The sequence below is a fragment of the Thalassophryne amazonica genome, chromosome 3, assembly GCF_902500255.1.
Source record: "Thalassophryne amazonica chromosome 3, fThaAma1.1, whole genome shotgun sequence".
NCBI classification, from domain to species: domain Eukaryota; kingdom Metazoa; phylum Chordata; class Actinopteri; order Batrachoidiformes; family Batrachoididae; genus Thalassophryne; species Thalassophryne amazonica.
This window is the reverse complement of record NC_047105.1, coordinates 613,572-634,150: the sequence shown is the minus strand read 5'-3', so window position 1 is coordinate 634,150 and position 20,579 is coordinate 613,572. Positions and strand designations below refer to the sequence as shown.

General features: G+C 43.3%; 1 protein-coding gene across 1 annotated transcript in view; it reads left to right on the top strand.

Annotated features, from left to right (window-relative positions):
- LOC117504783 (potassium voltage-gated channel subfamily KQT member 2-like) overlaps positions 1–20,579 on the top strand; it is a 344,945-nt gene that overhangs the window by 209,986 nt on the left and 114,380 nt on the right. Inside the window, 1 exon segment of the mRNA XM_034164283.1 lies at positions 11,659–11,754. Coding sequence (XP_034020174.1) covers positions 11,659–11,754 — 96 coding nt within the window.

The following is a 20,579-nucleotide window of genomic DNA, read 5'->3' as shown; positions in this document are numbered from 1 at the left end:
TTGACATAGAAAACCTGAAAAGCCTACTTTTAGTACACAGAAAATTCACAAGAGGTATTGTCAGGTCCGTTGCCCGAACTGGACCTGGCACTTAAACTGTGCCTGAGATCGTATCCTGCAAAACACAGTTTCTCAAAGCACAATCACATAAAAGACTTTTGTGAGCTTTGCAAAGGGGAGAAGCTTCGGAGAGCGCGTACAAACCTAAGACCAACTTGCTTCTCCTGCTCCTCTCTGCCCCCCCCGGTGCTTGCTCTTTATTGGAAAAGAAAAAAATCATAAACACTACAACGTAGCATCAGGGTACATTGCCTTGGGGAAGGGAGGGGTGAACGGTTGCTTGTGAGTTACGGTTTCCTGTGAACATGCTCGTTTCTTTCAAGAAGGGAGTAAGCAGTTAAGTTTCGATGTCAACAGAGTCCTGAAACACCTTTAGTTCATCACTGTGGCTGAGCAATCATTTAGCTTAAATGCAGCATATATGAATGGGTACATAATATTATGATTGAATGAGTAAATGAAATATAAAAGAATATAATTCAGACAATAATAAATGTAGAATCCTTTAACAAGTCAGCTAAGACACATATTCTTTCAGTCTTGTGGCTGGTTTCACTTCCACATCACACAGATAACAGATAGTTGATACAGTTCATTTCACAAGAAGCAGAACTTAACTCAGACTACTTTTGATTACATTGAATATCATGTAAACAGGCAATGATTAATTAAATAAATGATAACTCATAAAATCTCCATCATTTCCCTCCTCTTTTAGCATTTATTTGCAGTTAGCTAGAGTAAAAATAAATGTATTGACAGTGTATGACAATAATAGAGCATAATTTCACTCATCCATCATGAGCACTTTTTTTTTTACACATTTTCACTCATAACTTCATTACTTTACACTGTCAATTATCATCATAAGTGTCCTGTCCTTAGTCCACATTATCACATCCTTCCTGGGGCTCCTCAAGGTTCAAAAGTGTATAGGTTGGTGTGTGAGCCAATTGTAATTGCACAAACAGCTTGGTTGCCAGCCTGGTAACCATTGCCTAATACAGGGTATGGCACAGCAGGAGAAAACAATCAAAACTCCAATCAAAATCAGAACCGGTGTAAAGAATTTTAGCAATATTTGCCACCAGGAGCCGGAGGTAAACCCACCCCCACAGGCTCCATCGAGCTGCTGTTTCCTGAAAACTCGGTGGTCATAGTAGTTTGCATTTTTTCCAGGACCCTCATCGCCTGTTGTTGCTGAATCAGAATTTATCTCATCAGATATATATGTACAGGCACGTGGCATTTATCATTCCACATACTCCACCTTGTGCCGCTGTTAACAAAATCTAACACTAATCGATTTTGGAGGACCATCGTACGGATTTCGGTCAAACATTTTGCTTTGGGCTTTGTTGACTACGAGAGATGCGTTTAGGAATACAGCCAATTGATAATTTACTGTTTCTAATCGAAACTGTAAGTTTGGAATACCAACAAGGGCAACACGGACAGACCACCACCTCTCCCAATCTTTCCAGATCTTAAACTCCTCAGGCACATCATCGCTCTGCCAGATGTGTTTACCTGGTGAATCTTCACGTCGTCTAATTCCCGCCTCACCCTTTCTGGCCTTTTGGGCTCGGCCGCGACGACAAAGATGTGATCTGACACCTGGGTTATGGGTGCAAATTCCATCCCATCCCGGTGGGAGATTCAGGTACAAGCGTGTACCACAACCCAGAACACTGCATCCACTGGCCATGTTCCATTCTGGGCCGGGTAACCATAATTTTTGCTATCCTGAAGCAATTGTGATCTGTTGGACAGGAGGGTCTGTCCTGAGCCCACTTTCTACAATATAGGGTTTCAGATTTGGTTGTGTTAACTTGAATACACTCTCCAACATTTAGGCGATCTCTACACATCTCTTAGCATGTCAACCGTCCCACAGATACATTCCCTCCTGAAATAACAATTGGAATTTAATTCTGTGGGGTATTATAACAGTTTTGGCCACAAGTGCAGATGCCTTAATCCTAGTCAGTTTATTAATTGACTACACGGTCATAAATTTCCCCCAATGAGATCATTCCATCCGCTGTATAGCTTTGGACATATATACTGATTCTCACCAGTCATTGTTACGTACATAGCTTGAACAATAAGTTGGGTTGTGTGGCTGGATATTGGGATGTATGAACAGACATAACAGTCTGTCTCATTAACTGATTGAGCTATGATTGTTGCATAATTGTACCATGAGTTTTGCTGTAATGGATTGTCTGTGGTATCGTTTTTTATCTCATCGAGTAGTGCTAGTATCCGTTTAGGTATGTATCTTTTATTGATTTTTTGCGAACGCTTCGCTTTGTCTAGCTGTCCCTTGTAACCGGAAATGATGAAGTAAATATATTACCCCTGCTAACAGAATCAACATTATCATACAACAAAAACAAGAGCATTTCTTTCTGCTATGAACCTCTTGGATTTCTCCCTTACGTCGTCTAACTCTTTCTCTCCTCAGCAGGAGCTCTTTGTCCTTCATGTTGATTGGTACAGGCGTCATCTTTAGTGACAGTTCAAAAGGTGCAGTTTATGTGGGCTTAGGGGCTAAAGGTGACAGTTCACAGTCTCAGTTCAGTTCAGCAAGGGACTGAGGGAATCTGGAACCTTTTTTTTTATGTTATTTCCCTTCAGTTGTAGTGCATAAATCTGTACTATTATCAGTATGTGTAAGGCATGTTGCAAGTGGACTTAAGATAATGTGTCATATACTCTGTCCTGTGCCCTGTTCTTGACGTTTCTTTTAAACACAGGTGCACAGGAATAGAACAGGATCGTCTTGTCTCCTGTTTTCAAAGATGCAGTTTCGTCTGCTTCTGTCTCCTGGTCTGGTCACGTCAGCTTCAGTGCTCTTATTTCTAGCTTGTAGTACGTCTGCTTCTGATCCTGGTCTGAGTTGACAGGCCTCTTCTTGGTCACAGCTGGTTACTCGTCTGCTTCAACTCGTCTTTACTCGTCTTTGTCTTTGTAGTGGGATAGATGCACCCAAGATGACCTTTTCCTCTGGGCTGGATGCCTTTTCCTCTGGGTTGTCCAGGAGTTTTACCAGCTTACAGTGACTTAGGTGGATCCAACTCGACCTCTCAGCGATTTTAACTGCAGTTGGTGTTAGTAACACTTGGAATGGCCCTTCCCACTTTGGGCTGGACCAAGATTTCCTTTTGATTACTTTAATGTAGATCCAATCTCCAGGGTGTACTTCCAGAGTCTGTAAGTTGTGATTATTGTTGTTGTACGTGTGAATTCTGCTGTGATGGTTGTTGTACAATTTGTTGTCCAGGTTGTGGTCTCGGCTGTAATGGTGGCTGTTGTCGTCCGGTGACTGTCTCATTATCTTCAGGTCTTACATACATTATCTTGTCCTTTCCTTTCTGACTCTTCCTGTCATTGATTGCTTTCTGTCTCTTCTGTGCCTCAACTAACCATCTCTTCGCTACTTTCAATTCTTCCTCCTTTTTTAACTTACTCTTTCCTGTCTTTGTGGCTACTTGAAGTGTGACGTCACTTACAACCTTTTGACAGTTTCCCACCACAAGTTTATTTGTGAAACCATATTTCTTTTTCCAGTCTTTACAGTACTGTGTGGATCCCGGAGAGACCCTTTCCATATATTTGGGGTCGCCCTCGAGTTTTAATGTACCCTGTGTGTTTCCCATTTTAGACCACTGAGGGGGTTAGGCCTAGGGCCATCTAAATCAGTGGTATTTCAAGACCCCTTTAATGACTCTGGCGCGTCCGCGAGGTGCCAACCAAGCTTCTACCAAATCCTTAGATTTGGCGGGTCGACCTTGCCTCTGCTTCCTTGCAGTCGCTGTTGAGTTTTTGTGCGTATGGAATGTCACGCAAGCTACACTGCAACCGGAGTTACAGGAATTCGCTTACGATTGTTCCCAGTCATACATTCCATTCATTCATCATTCATTACCCCTTCAGATAAACTTGGGTTTTCAGTACTTTTTAAAATGTCCAATTAGAATTTGTGAAATCATTTGGAGAGAAAAAAAACAATCCTACACGTTGTCACAGTTGTCTCTCTTTGACGTAAATAATAGTCTTAGAATTGCCCTCCAGGTCAAGTGTTAACTGTCTTCCTGTGGTAAACATCACATCGGGTCAAGAATAAATCTGTCTTCCCGTCACAGGTCACGTGTTAAACGGTCTTCCTGTATTTTAGTCACAGGTCACGTATTAAACGGTCTTCCTGTGTTTTAATCACAGGTCACGTGTTGAAGTGGTGGTCTTTTCCTCTGTCTAACGGGGTTGCGGCGCGTCGTCTTCTGGTTACGGAGGGAGGATGTGTCGACGCCCCACGTTGGGCGCCAGGAAAATGTCAGGTCCGTTGCCCGAACTATACCTGGCACTTAAACTGTGCCTGAGATCGTATCCTGCAAAACACAGTTTCTCAAAGCACAATCACATAAAAGAGACAACATTAGACAGAGATCTCTTTTGTGAGCTTTGCGCAAACAGGCCCCGCCTCATCTGTTTTGCATGCAGAGGAGGCGGGGTCTGTTTTCGAGCGTGCGCTGATCAGGACAGCTGACCAGAATGAACTCTGATCAGTGGGTAGGATGAATGTATTTATCTAGAAAGGGTTTAGAACTAAAATTATTCTTGTCTCCTTCTCACCAAATGATGTGACCGGTCCTAACCTGTTTTTTTTTCTTAAGTTATAAACTCAGATCAGTTTTGCTTCTTTTCTCTAATTTTCATGGTTTCATCAAAGGCATTTTTTTTAATTCACTGAAACTATTAATGTTACAATTTAATTCAACAATGAAGTATTTACATGCAATTAAGAACTTTACGTGCTGGTCTGGGCTTTGCAGTCGCACGATGCGGGACTTCTCTGTGTTCCCAGGGTGAAGAAGAAGTCAGCAGGTCCAAGAGCTTTTCATATCGTGCATCCACCCTGTGGAACAGTCTTCCTGCGACCGTGAGGCAGTCTGAGTCCGTGGACATTTTTAAGTCAAGACTGAAAACTTATTTTTATAAACGAAGTGCGCAACACATCTGCGCATGCGTGGGTCAAACAGGGGCAAAAATCCCAACTACCAAACTCACACTGCTCCCATTGAATTTCATATACAGTAGCATTAGCAGACTGTAAAAGTTAAGGCTTTTACAGGGATTGTTTCAAAGGCTTTAAGCCTTAAGCGACACAAAAAAAATGCTTGAACAGAATTTATAGGCTTGAAAGTTGGATGAAAACACATGATTGCAAAGCTCCGCCGACGGAAAGAAGAAGAAATGTGGTTGTAAACCTCCGTTCATTCTACACAATTTCACCACAGAAGAGAAAGATCCAGACGGACGTAAAAGACGGACTAAAATTGTAAGTTTCTTGCACACATTTCGACAGCGGCTCTCTCTTCCTCCTTTGTCAGCACCAACGGTAGTTTCTGTAACGATGCAGCACATGCAAGCACAGCCAGCTCTTCTTTCTGCTTCTGTCCACTGCCGTACGTGGTCCTGGTTGTAACAGGCAATCTGCGAAGCTTACAAAAACACTTTAAATCGTCAACTTTTCAGCGGTTGAAATGATCCAAACCACAGCACTCCTCGTTGCTTTCCGTCGCCATAGCTTGTGGGTTGGTAGTCGAAAAATTTAGCCTACCCATAATGCGCGGCATGAGATGCGCACTTCACTTATTCTCTTTCTTGTGAGTAGTTTTTATTTTTTTTATCTGTTTTATTCTTTTACTTCTGTTTTTAATTATGTATTTGAAATTTTTTTTATTCATTTTTAATTATTTATTAAAATTTTATGTTGAATTGTTTCATGTCAGGCGCCTTGAGACAGGTTTTGCTGTGATTTGGCACATTTATATGCTAATTAAATTGAATTGAAATTGAAGTATTTTAAAATGTTCTTTCAAACATTGGACAGCTTCTTCTCATTCAGGCAAAAGTTCCTTATTTTATTATTTGTAATTATTATTCTTGTTATTTATTATTATTATTATTATTACTATTATTGGTACAATATCTCAGCACAAATAGATTGTGCTGATATTATTTCATAGTCTGTAATTCTCAGATGGGTGTCGACTTTGACTTAATTTCTCTGTTCAGATACTGAACATTACTGTAGAAACATGCTAACGTGTCAAACTGTTTTTATATTAGTGCAGTTGAATAATGAAGGATTTCAAGTACTTTTAGTCAATTTTGTATGTTACCCCAACCTTTGACGATGATATTCATGTACTGTCCGCCCAGAAAGTATTCACAGTGCTTCACTTTTTTCCACATTTTATGTTACAGCCTTATTCCAAAATTTTCTCACAACACCCCATAATGACATGAAAAAACGTTTTGTTGTGTTTTTTGAAAATTTATTAAAAATAAAAACTAAGAAATAACATGTCCATAAGTATTCACAGCCTTTGTTCAGTACTTTGTTGATGAACCTTTGGCAGCAATTCCAGCCTCAAGTCTTCTTAAATATGATGCCACAAGCTTGGTGCACCTATCTTTGGGCAGTTTGGTCCATTCCTCTTTGCAGCACCTCTCAAGCTCCATCAGGTTGGATGGGGAGCGTCGGTGCACAGACATTTTCAGATCTCTCCAGAGATGTTCAGTTGGATTCAGGTCTGGGCTCTGGCTGGGCCACTCAAGGACATTCACGGAGTTGTCCTGAAGCCACTCCTTTGATAAATGGTAAATGGGCTGCATTTTTCCATCTGTATCAGATGCTCAAAGCACTTTACAAGTAATGCCTCACATTCACCCCGATGTGAGGGTGCTGCCATGTAGTGTGTAGTGAGGCACACATTACACATTGGGAGCAACTAGAGGATTAAAGACCTTGCCCAGGGGCCCTTAGTGATTTTCCAGTCATGCTGGGAATTTAACAGAGGATCTTCTGGTCTCAAGCCCAGTGCCTTAACCACTAGACCATCACCTCCCCAATATCTGACCATGACATCTTGGCTGTATGCTTTGGGTCATTGTCCTGCTGCTGAAAGATGAACCATCACCCCAGTCTGAGGTCAAGAGCGCTCTGGAGCAGGTTATCATCCAGGACGTACCAGCCTACGTTCCCGCCCGGGCTCTGCATTTCCAGGGTGCAGGACTACATTTTGTACCTAGGGTGAATAGTATTTTTTTGTCTTTCTGATGCCTGATTCTGTTCTTTCTCGCTGTTTGAGGTGCAGCTCCATCCAAAGATGGGTGTGGTGTCTGTTTCTGTAACCCTCCTGTCCTGTGCACCAACAGCATTTCCTGTATATTCATTTTATGAATTGTTCTGTAATTTGTGTCTGTATCATGGCCCAAGCAGAGGGTCACCCCTTTGAGTCTGGTCTGCTTGAGGTTTCTTCGTCAGAGGGAGTTTTTTCTTACCACTGCTACTCTGGGGGTTGGTAAGGTTAGACCTTACCTGTGTGAAGCACCTTGAGGCAACTATGTTGTGATTTGGTGCTATATAAATGAAAATAAATTGAAAATTGAAATTGATGTCTCTGTACATTGCTGCATTCATGTTTCCCTCAATCCTGACTAGTCTCCCAGTTCCTGCTGCTGAATAACATCCCCACAGCATGATGCTGCCACCACCATGCTTCACTGTAGGGATGGTGCCTGGTTTCCTCCAACGTGATGCTAAATCTATCAATCAATCAATCAATTTTTTTATATAGCGCCAAATCACAACAAACAGTTGCCCACAGGCGCTTTATATTGTAAGGCAAGGCCATACAATAGAGCGCCTTGGGGCAACTGTTTGTTGTGATTTGGCGCTATACAAGAAAAAAGTTGATTGATTGATTGAGTTGATACAATAATTATGTAAAACCCCAACGGTCAAAACGACCCCCTGTGAGCAAGCACTTGGCTACAGTGGGAAGGAAAAACTCCCTTTTAACAGGAAGAAACCTCCAGCAGAACCAGGCTCAGGGAGGGACAGTCTTCTGCTGGGACTGGTTGGGGCTGAGGGAGAGAACCAGGAAAAAGACATGCTGTGGAGGGGAGCAGAGATCGATCACTAATGATTAAATGCAGAGTGGTGCATACAGAGCAAAAAGAGAAAGAAACAGTGCATCATGGGAACCCCCCAGCAGTCTACGTCTATAGCAGCATAACTAAGGGATGGTTCAGGGTCACCTGATCCAGCCCTAACTATAAGCTTTAGCAAAAAGGAAAGTTTTAAGCCTAATCTTAAAAGTAGAGAGGGTGTCTGTCTCCCTGATCTGAATTGGGAGCTGGTTCCACAGGAGAGGAGCCTGAAAGCTGAAGGCTCTGCCTCCCATTCTACTCTTACAAACCCTAGGAACTACAAGTAAGCCTGCAGTCTGAGAGCGAAGCGCTCTATTGGGGTGATATGGTACTATGAGGTCCCTAAGATAAGATGGGACCTGATTATTCAAAACCTTATAAGTAAGAAGAACATTTTAAATTCTATTCTAGAATTAACAGGAAGCCAATGAAGAGAGGCCAATATGGGTGAGATATGCTCTCTCCTTCTAGTCCCCGTCAGTACTCTAGCTGCAGCATTTTGAATTAACTGAAGGCTTTTTAGAGAACTTTTAGGACAACCTGATAATAATGAATTACAATAGTCCAGCCTAGAGGAAATAAATGCATGAATTGGTTTTTCAGCATCACTCTGAGACAAGACCTTTCTAATTTTAGAGATATTGCGTAAATGCAAAAAAGCAGTCCTACATATTTGTTTAATATGCGCTTTGAATGACATATCCTGATCAAAAATGACTCCAAGATTTCTCACAGTATTACTAGAGGTCAGGGTAATGCCATCCAGAGTAAGGATCTGGTTAGACACCATGTTTCTAAGATTTGTGGGGCCAAGTACAATAACTTCAGTTTTATCTGAGTTTAAAAGCAGGAAATTAGAGGTCATCCATGTCTTTATGTCTGTAAGACAATCCTGCAGTTTAGCTAATTGGTGTGTGTCCTCTGGCTTCATGGATAGATAAAGCTGGGTATCATCTGCGTAACAATGAAAATTTAAGCAATGCTGTCTAATAATACTGCCTAAGGGAAGCATGTATAAAGTGAATAAAATTGGTCCTAGCACAGAACATTGTGGAACTCCATAATTAACTTTAGTCTGTGAAGAAGATTCCCCATTTACATGAACAAATTGTAATCTATTAGACAAATATGATTCAAACCACCGCAGCGCAGTGCCTTTAATACCTATGGCATGCTCTAATCTCTGTAATAAAATTTTATGGTCAACAGTATCAAAAGCAGCACTGAGGTCTAACAGAACAAGCACAGAGATGAGTCCACTGTCTGAGGCCATAAGAAGATCATTTGTAACCTTCACTAATGCTGTTTCTGTACTATGATGAATTCTAAAACCTGACTGAAATTCTTCAAATAGACCATTCCTCTGCAGATGATCAGTTAGCTGTTGTACAACTACCCTTTCAAGAATTTTTGAGAGAAAAGGAAGGTTGGAGATTGGCCTATAATTAGCTAAGATAGCTGGGTCAGGTGATGGCTTTTTTAAGTAATGGTTTAATTACTGCCACCTTAAAAGCCTGTGGTACATAGCCAACTAACAAAGATAGATTGATCATATTTAAGATCGAAGCATTAAATAATGGTAGGGCTTCCTTGAGCAGCCTGGTAGGAATGGGGTCTAATAAACATGTTGATGGTTTGGATGAAGTAACTAATGAAAATAACTCAGACAGAACAATCGGAGAGAAAGAGTCTAACCAAATACCGGCATCACTGAAAGCAGCCAAAGATAACGATACGTCTTTGGGATGGTTATGAGTAATTTTTTCTCTAATAGTTAAAATTTTGTTAGCAAAGAAAGTCATGAAGTCATTACTAGTTAAAGTTAATGGAATACTCAGCTCAATAGAGCTCTGACTCTTTGTCAGCCTGGCTACAGTGCTGAAAAGAAACCTGGGGTTGTTCTTATTTTCTTCAATTAGTGATGAGTAGAAAGATGTCCTAGCTTTACGGAGGGCTTTTTTATAGAGCACCAGACTCTTTTTCCAGGCTAAGTGAAGATCTTCTAAATTAGTGAGACGCCATTTCCTCTCCAACTTACGGGTTATCTGCTTTAAGCTACGAGTTTGTGAGTTATACCACGGAGTCAGGCACTTCTGATTTAAAGCTCTCTTTTTTAGAGGAGCTACAGCGTCCAAAGTTGTCTTCAATGAGGATGTAAAACTATTGACGAGATACTCTATCTCACTTACAGAGTTTAGATAGCTACTCTGCACTGTGTTGGTATATGGCATTAGAGAACATAAAGAAGGAATCATATCCTTAAACCTAGTTACAGCGCTTTCTGAAAGACTTCTAGTGTAATGAAACTTATTCCCCACTGCTGGGTAGTCCATCAGAGTAAATGTAAATGTTATTAAGAAATGATCAGACAGAAGGGAGTTTTCAGGGAATACTGTTAAGTCTTCTATTTCCATACCATAAGTCAGAACAAGATCTAAGATATGATTAAAGTGGTGGGTGGACTCATTTACTTTTTGAGCAAAGCCAATAGAGTCTAATAATAGATTAAATGCAGTGTTGAGGCTGTCATTCTCAGCATCTGTGTGGATGTTAAAATTGCCCACTATAATTATCTTATCTGAGCTAAGCACTAAGTCAGACAAAAGGTCTGAAAATTCACAGAGAAACTCACAGTAACGACCAGGTGGACGATAGATAATAACAAATAAAACTGGTTTTTGGGACTTCCAATTTGGATGGACAAGACTAAGAGTCAAGCTTTCAAATGAATTAAAGCTCTGTCTGGGTTTTTGATTAATTAATAAGCTGGAATGTAAGATTGCTGCTAATCCTCCGCCCCGGCCCGTGCTACGAGCATTCTGACAGTTAGTGTGACTCGGGGGTGTTGACTCATTTAAACTAACATATTCATCCTGCTGTAACCAGGTTTCTGTAAGGCAGAATAAATCAATATGTTGATCAATTATTATATCATTTACTAACAGGGACTTAGAAGAGAGAGACCTAATGTTTAATAGACCACATTTAACTGTTTTAGTCTGTGATGCAGTTGAAGGTGCTATATTATTTTTTCTTTTTGAATTTTTATGCTTAAATAGATTTTTGCTGGTTATTGGTAGTCTGGGAGCAGGCACCGTCTCTACGGGGATGGGTAATGAGGGGATGGCAGGGGGAGAGAAGCTGCAGAGAGGTGTGTAAGACTACAACTCTGCTTCCTGGTCCCAACCCTGGATAGTCACGGTTTGGAGGATTTAAGAAAATTGGCCAGATTTCTAGAAATGAGAGCTGCTCCATCCAAAGTGGGATGGATGCCGTCTCTCCTAACAAGACCAGGTTTTCCCCAGAATATAAATCTATATTCTTATGATTTTTGTGCGACGTGTTTTTTAAATGAGACAACCCCCTTTTTTCTTCTCTCACTTGCTATCTGCTTCCTCGATACTACACGGCTGTGCGCCTTCTGCGCTCCGGTGCCACTAAGGTTCACGTCATGTTCTGATCACAGACACTCGTGGATGATGACCACAGTTTTATGCAGAGCACCTGGCATAGTAGAACACATCAAAAACATCTAAATGAGCCTAGAAATGAAGTTTGTTCACGTTGAGTGCTTGGTGTTTTTCTGCTCAGGGGATTCTGGGGTCAGGTTTTGCCCTGAAGGTTCAGGAACAGCACAGACAGAAACACTTTGAGAAGAGAAGAAACCCAGCAGCTGGACTCATACAGGTACACCTGCACTTACACACGTGGACATATAGGAGCACCTCAGACATAAGATAACCAGATTAAAAACCCATTCATCCATTTTCTGAACCATCTTATTCCAGGTAAGGGTCACAGGGGCGGAGCCTATCTCAGCGATCATAGTGCAAGAGGTGGGGTCCACCCTGGACAGGGTGCCAGTCTGTCACAGGGACACATATAGACAAACACACTCACACAGTCACTGAATCATCACTGGACCCACTGCAGCCCAGCAGGGGAGTGGAGGATGCCATCATCTTCATGCTGCACAGAGCTTATTCTCACCTGGAGGAGGCAGGCAGCACTGTGAGAGTCATGTTCTTCAACTTCTACAGTGTCTTCAACACCATCCGGACTGAACCTGCTCAACTATAAACTACGGGACATGAAGGTGGAGGCTCCACTGGTGGCCTGGATTACCAACTACATCACGGCCCGCCCACAGTATGTGAGGTGTTGGGACATTACATTAGACACCATCAGGAGCACCACAGGGGACGGTCCTGTCTACCTTTTCTGTTCACACTCTACAACTTAGACTTCAGGTTCTGGTCACAGTCCAGCCACCTGTAGAAGTTCTTGGACAATCCTGCCATTGTGGGCTGCATCAGCAGGGACCAGAGTACAGGAGTGTGGTGGACAGGTTTGTGGAGTGGGGTGGACTAAACCACCTGCAGCTCAACGTAGCTAAGATGAAGGAGCTGGTGGTGGACTGCAGCAGACGGAAGACCTGTCCAAACCCAGTCACCATTAACTGAGGTGAACTACTACAAGTGATTGATGATGGTGCCTGCTGTGGCAGACTGCGTGAGTTTAGCACTGTGTTTATAACAGCTGTTTACATACCACCATGAGCTAACACCACTAGCACAGTAGGTCAGTTTGATGTCATCAACAAAGAAGAGCCGAAACACCTGGACGCTGTATTTATCATAACCGGGGATTTTAACCACTGCAACCTCAGGACTGTTCTCCTGAGTATTATCAGCATGTAAGCTTTGTGACGAGGGAAAATAAAATCCTAGACTAGTTTACAGCAACATGAAAGGTGCCTATAAGGCAGCCCCAAGGCCTCATTTTGGATAGACTGATCATATCTCCATGTTCCTGTATCCAGCCTACAGACAACTTCTCAAGCAATAAGTAAAGCTGTTAAAGTTGATTGGACATGATTTGGATTTTCACAGATCCGGCAACTTGCTTCTGACGGATTGTTTGTTGCTGTGACGCCACTCTGAACTTCACATGGTTGTATACGCTTCTTTTATTTCTGTTTAGCACTCTTCTGGTTATTAATTGTATCTACTCTGAACGTTATTTAACAACAGTCCTGTTGTGAATCGCTAGCAGTTAGCTTTCGCTAGCTAGGTTGACCCCTTCCCTCTCCGTCGTTACTTTTATAGCTTTCTTTTTTTACCCGTTTAATACTTCTGTTCTTTTTTCAGTCGAACTGCTGTGAATTTTAAGTAATTATTTTACTCCTGTGTAAAATCTTAGGAACGGCTAGCATTTTCGCTAGCGGTTAGCTTGCGTTATCTATTTCAGACCCCCGTCATTATTTTTTTCATTTCTTTTTTTATACTTCTGTTAGTTAATTAACTGTTTACTGTATTTTATAGCTGCTGCTTTTTTTACCTGTTTAATACTTCTGTTAGTTTTTCAGTGTAACTGCTGTGAATTTTAATTCATTTATTTACGTCTGTGTGAGCCTTAGGAGTGGTTAGCTTATCCATTATTGGTTAGCTCGTGTTTGCTTGGCTACATTCTTGAATTTCTTAGTGCACAAACTACACTACAAATCCTACTCTACACCTTCCGTAAATCCTGCGTGATGTTGGAAGATAGGGTGGCTCTCTTAGAGAGCCATGTCCGTAAATTAGAGCAGCTTCTTAGCTCTGTGGAGTTAGATGTTACGGGCACTCCAGATGAGGTTAGTGTTGGGCCGGCTAGCGAGCCCATTAGCATCAGCTTAGAAATGCCGGCTGTGGAGGGCGGCTTTCGGACTGTGGCTAGGCAGAGGAAGCCCCGTAGGGCTTGGTGCCCGGTTGTGGCACCCCGATCACACTCGCCAGTGCGAACTGTGAATCGGTTCTCCCCCTTGGATTTGCCAGATGTGAATTCTCTGAGCCCACAAATGACTTCCACTCCTGTCTCAAGGCCGAAACACCGGACTTTAGTGATAGGGGATTCTATCACCCGCCAAGTCAGGTTACAGATGCCGGCTGATGTTAAATGTATTCCTGGGGCCAGAGCTCCCGACATTGCATCTCATCTTAGGGTGCTGGTGCTGCAGAAGGGAAGACAGATGAAGGAACATGAGATATAATGACATAGTTATTCACGTTGGCACCAATGATATCAGGATGAAGAACTCAGAGGTCACAAAAATGGACTTAGAGAGGACTTGTGACCTTGCTAGAAGATGTGTCGGCATTGATTAATAGTCTCTGGTTCCCCTCCCCTCCAGGGTACTGATGAGGCATTTTAGCAGGCTGACATCGTTAAATGGTTGGCTGGCACAGTTTGTAGACAGCAAGGCTTTAGCTTTATTGATAACTGGCCTTCGTTCTGGGGCCACCGTGTCTTGCTGATGCGGACGGCCTCCACCCTCCTGGGGACAGGTGCCGCCATCTTGTCTGCAAACATAGATGAGCTCTCCATGTGAGGGTAACATTAGGAATCTACAGCAGGCCACGGAGCAGGGTGATTAGAGACCCTGCAAGGCTTATGACAAATGTGGGTGTGGAATCCATTAGCTTAGCGGGGAATTTAGTGCAGAAAATCCACTATGGTGATAGTGCAGTTTATTTGCCAGGGAGGGAATTTCAACAAGTTGAGACTGTGGCCTATTCCATAGTCGTGTCCATAAAATACATAGAGGGATATGCTTTCCAAAGTTAATACCCATTACTATATTGGATGATGTTGAAATTGAGGATGGCCCACTGGTTGTTCCAGCAATAGCAAAGATTTTTGTGTCTGCTACCGACAGCGCGCATGGAATGTCTCAAACCTAAACCTACTCTAGGCATCTATATATGCTACTCTGGAACCACCCCTAAACCCAAACAGTTCAACTGTCAACCCCACTGAGGTCCTTACACTGGGTCTCACTAACATAAGATCACTGTCCTCAAAATCATTGATGATCAATGATCTAATTATTGATCATCACTTAGATATGATTGGGATATGTGAAATCTGGGTCAAACCTACAGCTGTTCTCCCCTTAATGAGGCCCTGCCCACCAGCATATCATTAGTTCACGTCCCTCATGATGCGAAGCAAGGTGGGGGTGTTGCTCTTATTTATAAATCTAAGTTTAGCTTATAGCTGTTGGGGGTTGCAAATATACTCGTTGAGCATTCTGATTCTCCGCTCTGCTCAGGATATTACACATTGCCAAGGTCAGAAGAATAAAAATCAGTCGTATACTTTGTCACTGTATATAGGCCTCTTGGCCCATATTCTGAATTCTAGATGAATTTGATGCATTCATCTCCAACTTGTCAACTAGTGTAGATAACATTCTGATCATTAGTGACTTTAAGATTCATATAAATAAGCCTTCTGATCCCCTCCGCAAATCATTTATGGAAATTGTGGATGCAATTAGGATTTCGGCAATGCATTCGGCATTTGACTCACATTAGTGGAAATACCCTGGAATCTGGTTCTCGCACGTGGTATTGCCGACACAAATATGACATCATGCCTCTTACATCACTGGTCTCTGATCACTCACTTATTAATTACAGTTTCACTGCTGTGTTTAGTGGAACAACAACCTTATATATCATTACGGCGATGCATCAACTCCTCAACTAAGACTGAGCTAGAAGCTAGACTGCCTGATGTCTTAGCTTCACATTTGACAAATACCCAGTCAGTAGACAGACTTGTGGATAGTTTAAACTCAGTGCTCAAAACTACACTCAACATGATTGCACCACCTTTGTTAAAACCGCACTCCCCCAAATCACATTCACCTTGGTTCAATGATTATCTGTGTGACTCAAGCATAAAGCAAGAGGTCTAGAACGGAAATGCGTCATTCAAAATTAGAAGTATTTCACCTTGCATGGCGTGATGCTATCTTAGACAATAAGCATGCATTATTGGCTACAAAACGGACCTACTACTCTGATTTTGATCAACAAAAACAAGCATAACTCAACGTTCTGTTCGACACGGTGGCAACACTTATTCATGGACAACCACCTGTAGTTCGCTCTCCTTTTACAGCACAAGATTTCCTGGATTACTTGGGAAGAAAATATAAGACATTAGGGTAAACATATCCCAGCATGCCTTAACCCAGCCACTACACCCTGATATTGAGGTGGGCGCCACTACTGAGGTATTACCTAGATTTATAGAATTTGATAGTATCTCACTAGACATGCTGACAAAACCCGTAATGTCAACAAAAAGCACAACCTGTTTATTTGATCCTATACCAACAAAACTGTTTAAGGACCTGTGGTCCACTCTGGGCTGACTGTGCTGGAAATTATTAATCTTTCTTTAACTTCTGGATCTGTTCCTAATGTTTCAAATCTGCAGTGATTAAACCATTACTTAAGAAACCTAATCTTGACCATAGTGTATTGAAAAACTATCGGCCGATATCAAATCTATCATTTTTCTCTAAAATTCTGGAAAAAGTGGTGTCACGGCAGCTCATGGACCTGTCTTACTGAGAATAATCTCTTTGAGCCACGCAGTCTGCTTTTAGAAAATATCATTCCACAGAGACGGCTCTCACTAAAGTGGTGAATGATCTTCTGCTTACAATGGATTCGGACACCACTACGGTTCTGGTGCTGTTAGATCTCAGTGCTGCATTTGATACAGTGGATCATCATATTCTACTTGATAGGCTGGAAAATTATTTTGGGATTACTGGGAGTGCCCTTGCATGGCTGACGTCATACTTGACCCGTCGTTCTCAATGTGTTTTGTACAGTAATACTACCTAACCTAACTAACTGTTGGTAATCTTGTTCACATAAAATCCTTAGAAGATTGGCTTGCAGCAGTGAGAAGTGGATGTCTAGAAACTTCTAGATGTCTAGAAACTTTCTCTTCTAGAAACTTTTAAACTCTGATAAGACTGAAATGATGGTTCTTGGTCCAGTGAGACATCGGCATCAATTTGACCAGTTAACGCTCAGCCTAGGCTCGTGTGTCATACATCACAACTGATAAAGTGAGGACCTTGGGGTAATTTTGATCCTTCGTTGTCCTTTGGTCTCCATATTAGAAATATTACTAGGACTGCTTTCTTCCACCTGTGAAATATAGCGAAGATTCGTCCATCCTGTCTATGGCTGATGCTGAGACCCTGATCCATGCATTTATCTCTTCTAGATTGGACTATTGCAATGTTCTATTTCTGGTTTACCACAGTCCAGCATTACGGCTCTCCAATTGGTTCAAAATGCTGCAGCCAGACTTTTGACACGAAGCAGAAAGTTCAACCACATTACAACCCATTTTGCGTCTCTTCACTGGCTTCCTGTCCTAGTAAGATCAAATTTTAAGGTTCTGCTACTAACCTAAGGGAAAGTGAAGAACGGAGTTTGGAATATTACGGAGGTGGAAAAAGGAGGTTTTGCAGATGTTATTGACTTGACTGTCAAAAGAAAGGTGGGGGTCAAACCTGACCCCGAGATTGGTAAACAGAGGGAGAGAGAGGAATGCTATGGCCAAAGAGAGAAATTGAAGTAATGAGAGAGGAGTGGAGTACCAGTTTGAATGGCTTCTGTTTTTGAGCCATTCAGCTGCAGGAAGTTCTGTCTCATCCATGCCCCTATCTCCTCCAGGCAGAAGTTGAGGCGGGAAATGGTGGCGGAGGGAATAGCAATGGAAGTGGCTTTCCTCAGTTTCTGCAGAAAGTAGCAGGACAGGTCTTGGGAGATGTGTACACCCAGGAACTTTGTGCTGCTCACCCCGCTCCACTTCTGTGCCATTGATGGTTAGTGGAGCATGCTGAGGGGGCTCTCTCCTGAAGTCCACGGCAATCTCCTTCGTCTTCGCCACGTTCAGGTGGATGCAGGAGTGGGGGTCGGGGATTAAACGGGCCTCCGGAGTAAGCCATCCTCACTTAGCTTTTCCACGTCCGCTGACGTTAAGTCTGTGATTTTGTCCGTATTTCTGCAGATGTTGAACAGAAACTCCCGGGAATAAGTGCGCCTTGAGATGTGAGGGCGCGACGAGTACGGTGATGAACAGACACACACTGTTTGTAACATAAAAAAAACATGAAAACACTGTTGTGTTGGGAGCGAGAGGAGCCGCTATCATGATTGAAGTCTGTTTGAAGCAGAAACAGACAGACAGGGCAGCAGGACAAGGACTGGAACCAGGTGAAGCAAATCTGCGGAGCTACTGGGACTGGATGAACTGCAGGGCAGAATGAGAGGGCAGGTGAGACTATGCAGGTGCATTTGGGCACACATCTGGAAGTGAAAGTCAAAACTAAACTCAAACAGTTCATTCAGGATTCCAGTTCAGAATCAAAGTCTCAGTTCTTTCAAGATTTCAGTTTGGATCAAAGTCTCAATTCATTCAGGAGTTCAGATCAAAGTTCAGGATCAAAGTCTTTGTTTGTTCAGGATTTCAGTTCCACATGACAACCCCAGAGGTGTGCACATGTGGCAGACAGGTGGAGTCAAATGACAGCTCCAGGTGCCAGGCTCAGAAACGTGCAGCAATACAGCAGAGTTGTCTAGGTGACTGCCACTCAGAAAACCACAGTGCCGTTCACTCGGGAATGTAGCAGCTGTGTGTGGACCCCTCCAGACTGTTAGTGGGTCTGATCACTGATGATTCAACTAACTTACAGTTCAGCCAGGTGAAAAAATGAGATAGCTGTGCACACCGTTTCTGAAACAGCACAGACTCGGAGAACTGAAGAACAGCTGCTGTGTGCCGAACTACGTTGGAAAGAATGGACTCCGAGAACTGAAGAACGGCTGCTGTGTGCCGAACAGCGTTGGAAAGAACGGACTCGGAGAAACTGAAGAATGGCTGCTGTTGCCGAACTACGCGGAAAGAACGGACTCGGAGAACTGAAGAACGGCTGCTGTGTGCCGAACTACGCAGAGAAATGAAGAACGGCTGCTGTGTGCAGAACTACGTGGAAAGAACGGACTCGGAGAACTGAAGAACGGCTGCTGTTTGCCGAACTACGTGGAAAGAACAGACTCAGAGAACTGAAGAACGGCTGCTGTGTGCCGAACTACGTGGAAAGAACGGACTTGGAGAACTGAAGAACAGCTGCTGTTTGCAGAATAGCGTGGAAAGAACGGACTCTGAGAAACTGAAGAACAGCTGCTGTTTGCCGAACAGCGTGGAAAGAACGACTCAGAGAACTGAATAAAAGCTGCTGTATGCCCGAACTACGTGGAAAGAACGGACTCGGAGAACTGAAGAACAGCTGCTGTGTGCCGAACAGCGTGGAAAGACGGACTCGGAGAACTGAAGAACGGCTGCTGTGTGCCGAACTACGTGGAAAGAACGGACTCTGAGAACTGAAGAATGGCTGCTGTTTGCCAAACTACGTGGAAAGAACGGACTCTGAGAACTGAAGAGCAGCTGCTGTGTGCCGAACTACGTGGAAAGAACGGACTCGGAGAACTGAAGAATGGCTGTTGTGTGCCGAACAGCGTGGAAAGAACGGACTCGGGGAACTGAAGAATGGCTGCTGTGTGCCGAACTACGCAGAGAAATGAAGAACGGCTGCTGTGTGCCGAACTACGTGGAAAGAACGGACTCGGAGAACTGAAGAACGGCTGCTGTTTGCCCGAACAGCGTGGAAAGAACGGACTCAGAGAACTGAATAAAAGCTGCTGTGTGCCGAACTACGTGGAAAAGAACAGACTCGGAGAACTGAAGAACGGCTGCTATGTGCCGAACTACGTGGAAAGAACGGGCTTGGAGAACTGAAGAACAGCTGCTGTGTGCCGTACAGCGTGGAAAAGAACGGACTCTGAGAACTGAAGAATGGCTGCTGTTTGCCGAACTACGTGGAAAGAACGGACTCGGAGAACTGAAGAACGGCTGCTGTTTGCCGAACTACGTGGAAAGAATGGACTTCGGAGAGCTGAAGAACGGCTTGCTGTGTGCCGAACTACGTGGAAAGAACGGACTCGGAGAGCTGAAGAACGGCTGCTGTTTGGCGAACTACGTGGAAAGAACGGACTCGGAGAGCTGAAGAACGGCTTGCTGTGTGCCGTACAGCGTGGAAGAACGGACTCGGAGAACTGAAGAACAGCTGGTGTTTGCTGAACAGCGTGGAAAGAATGGACTCGGAGAACTGAAGAACAGCTGGTGTTTGCTGAACAGCGTGGAAAGAACGGACTCAAAGAACTGAAGAACGGCTGCTGTGTGCCGAACTACGTGGAAAGAACAGACTCGGAGAACTGATGAACGGCTGCTGTGTGCCGAACTACGTGGAAAAGAACGGACTCGGAGAACTGAAGAACAGCTGCTGTGTGCCGAACAGCGTGGAAAGAACGGATTCGGAGGACTGAAGAAAAGCTGCTGTATGCCGAACTACGTGGAAAGAACAGACTCGGAGTACTGAAGAACAGCTGCTGTGTGCGGATCTTCGTGGAAAGGAACGGACTCCGAGAACTGAAGAACGGCTGCTGTTTGCCGAACTTCGTGGAAAGGAACGGACTCGGAGAACTGAAGAACGGCTGCTGTTTGCCGAACTTCGTGGAAAGGAACGGACTCGGAGAACTGAAGAACAGCTGCTGTTTGCCAAACTATGTGGAAGAATGGACTCGGAGAATTGA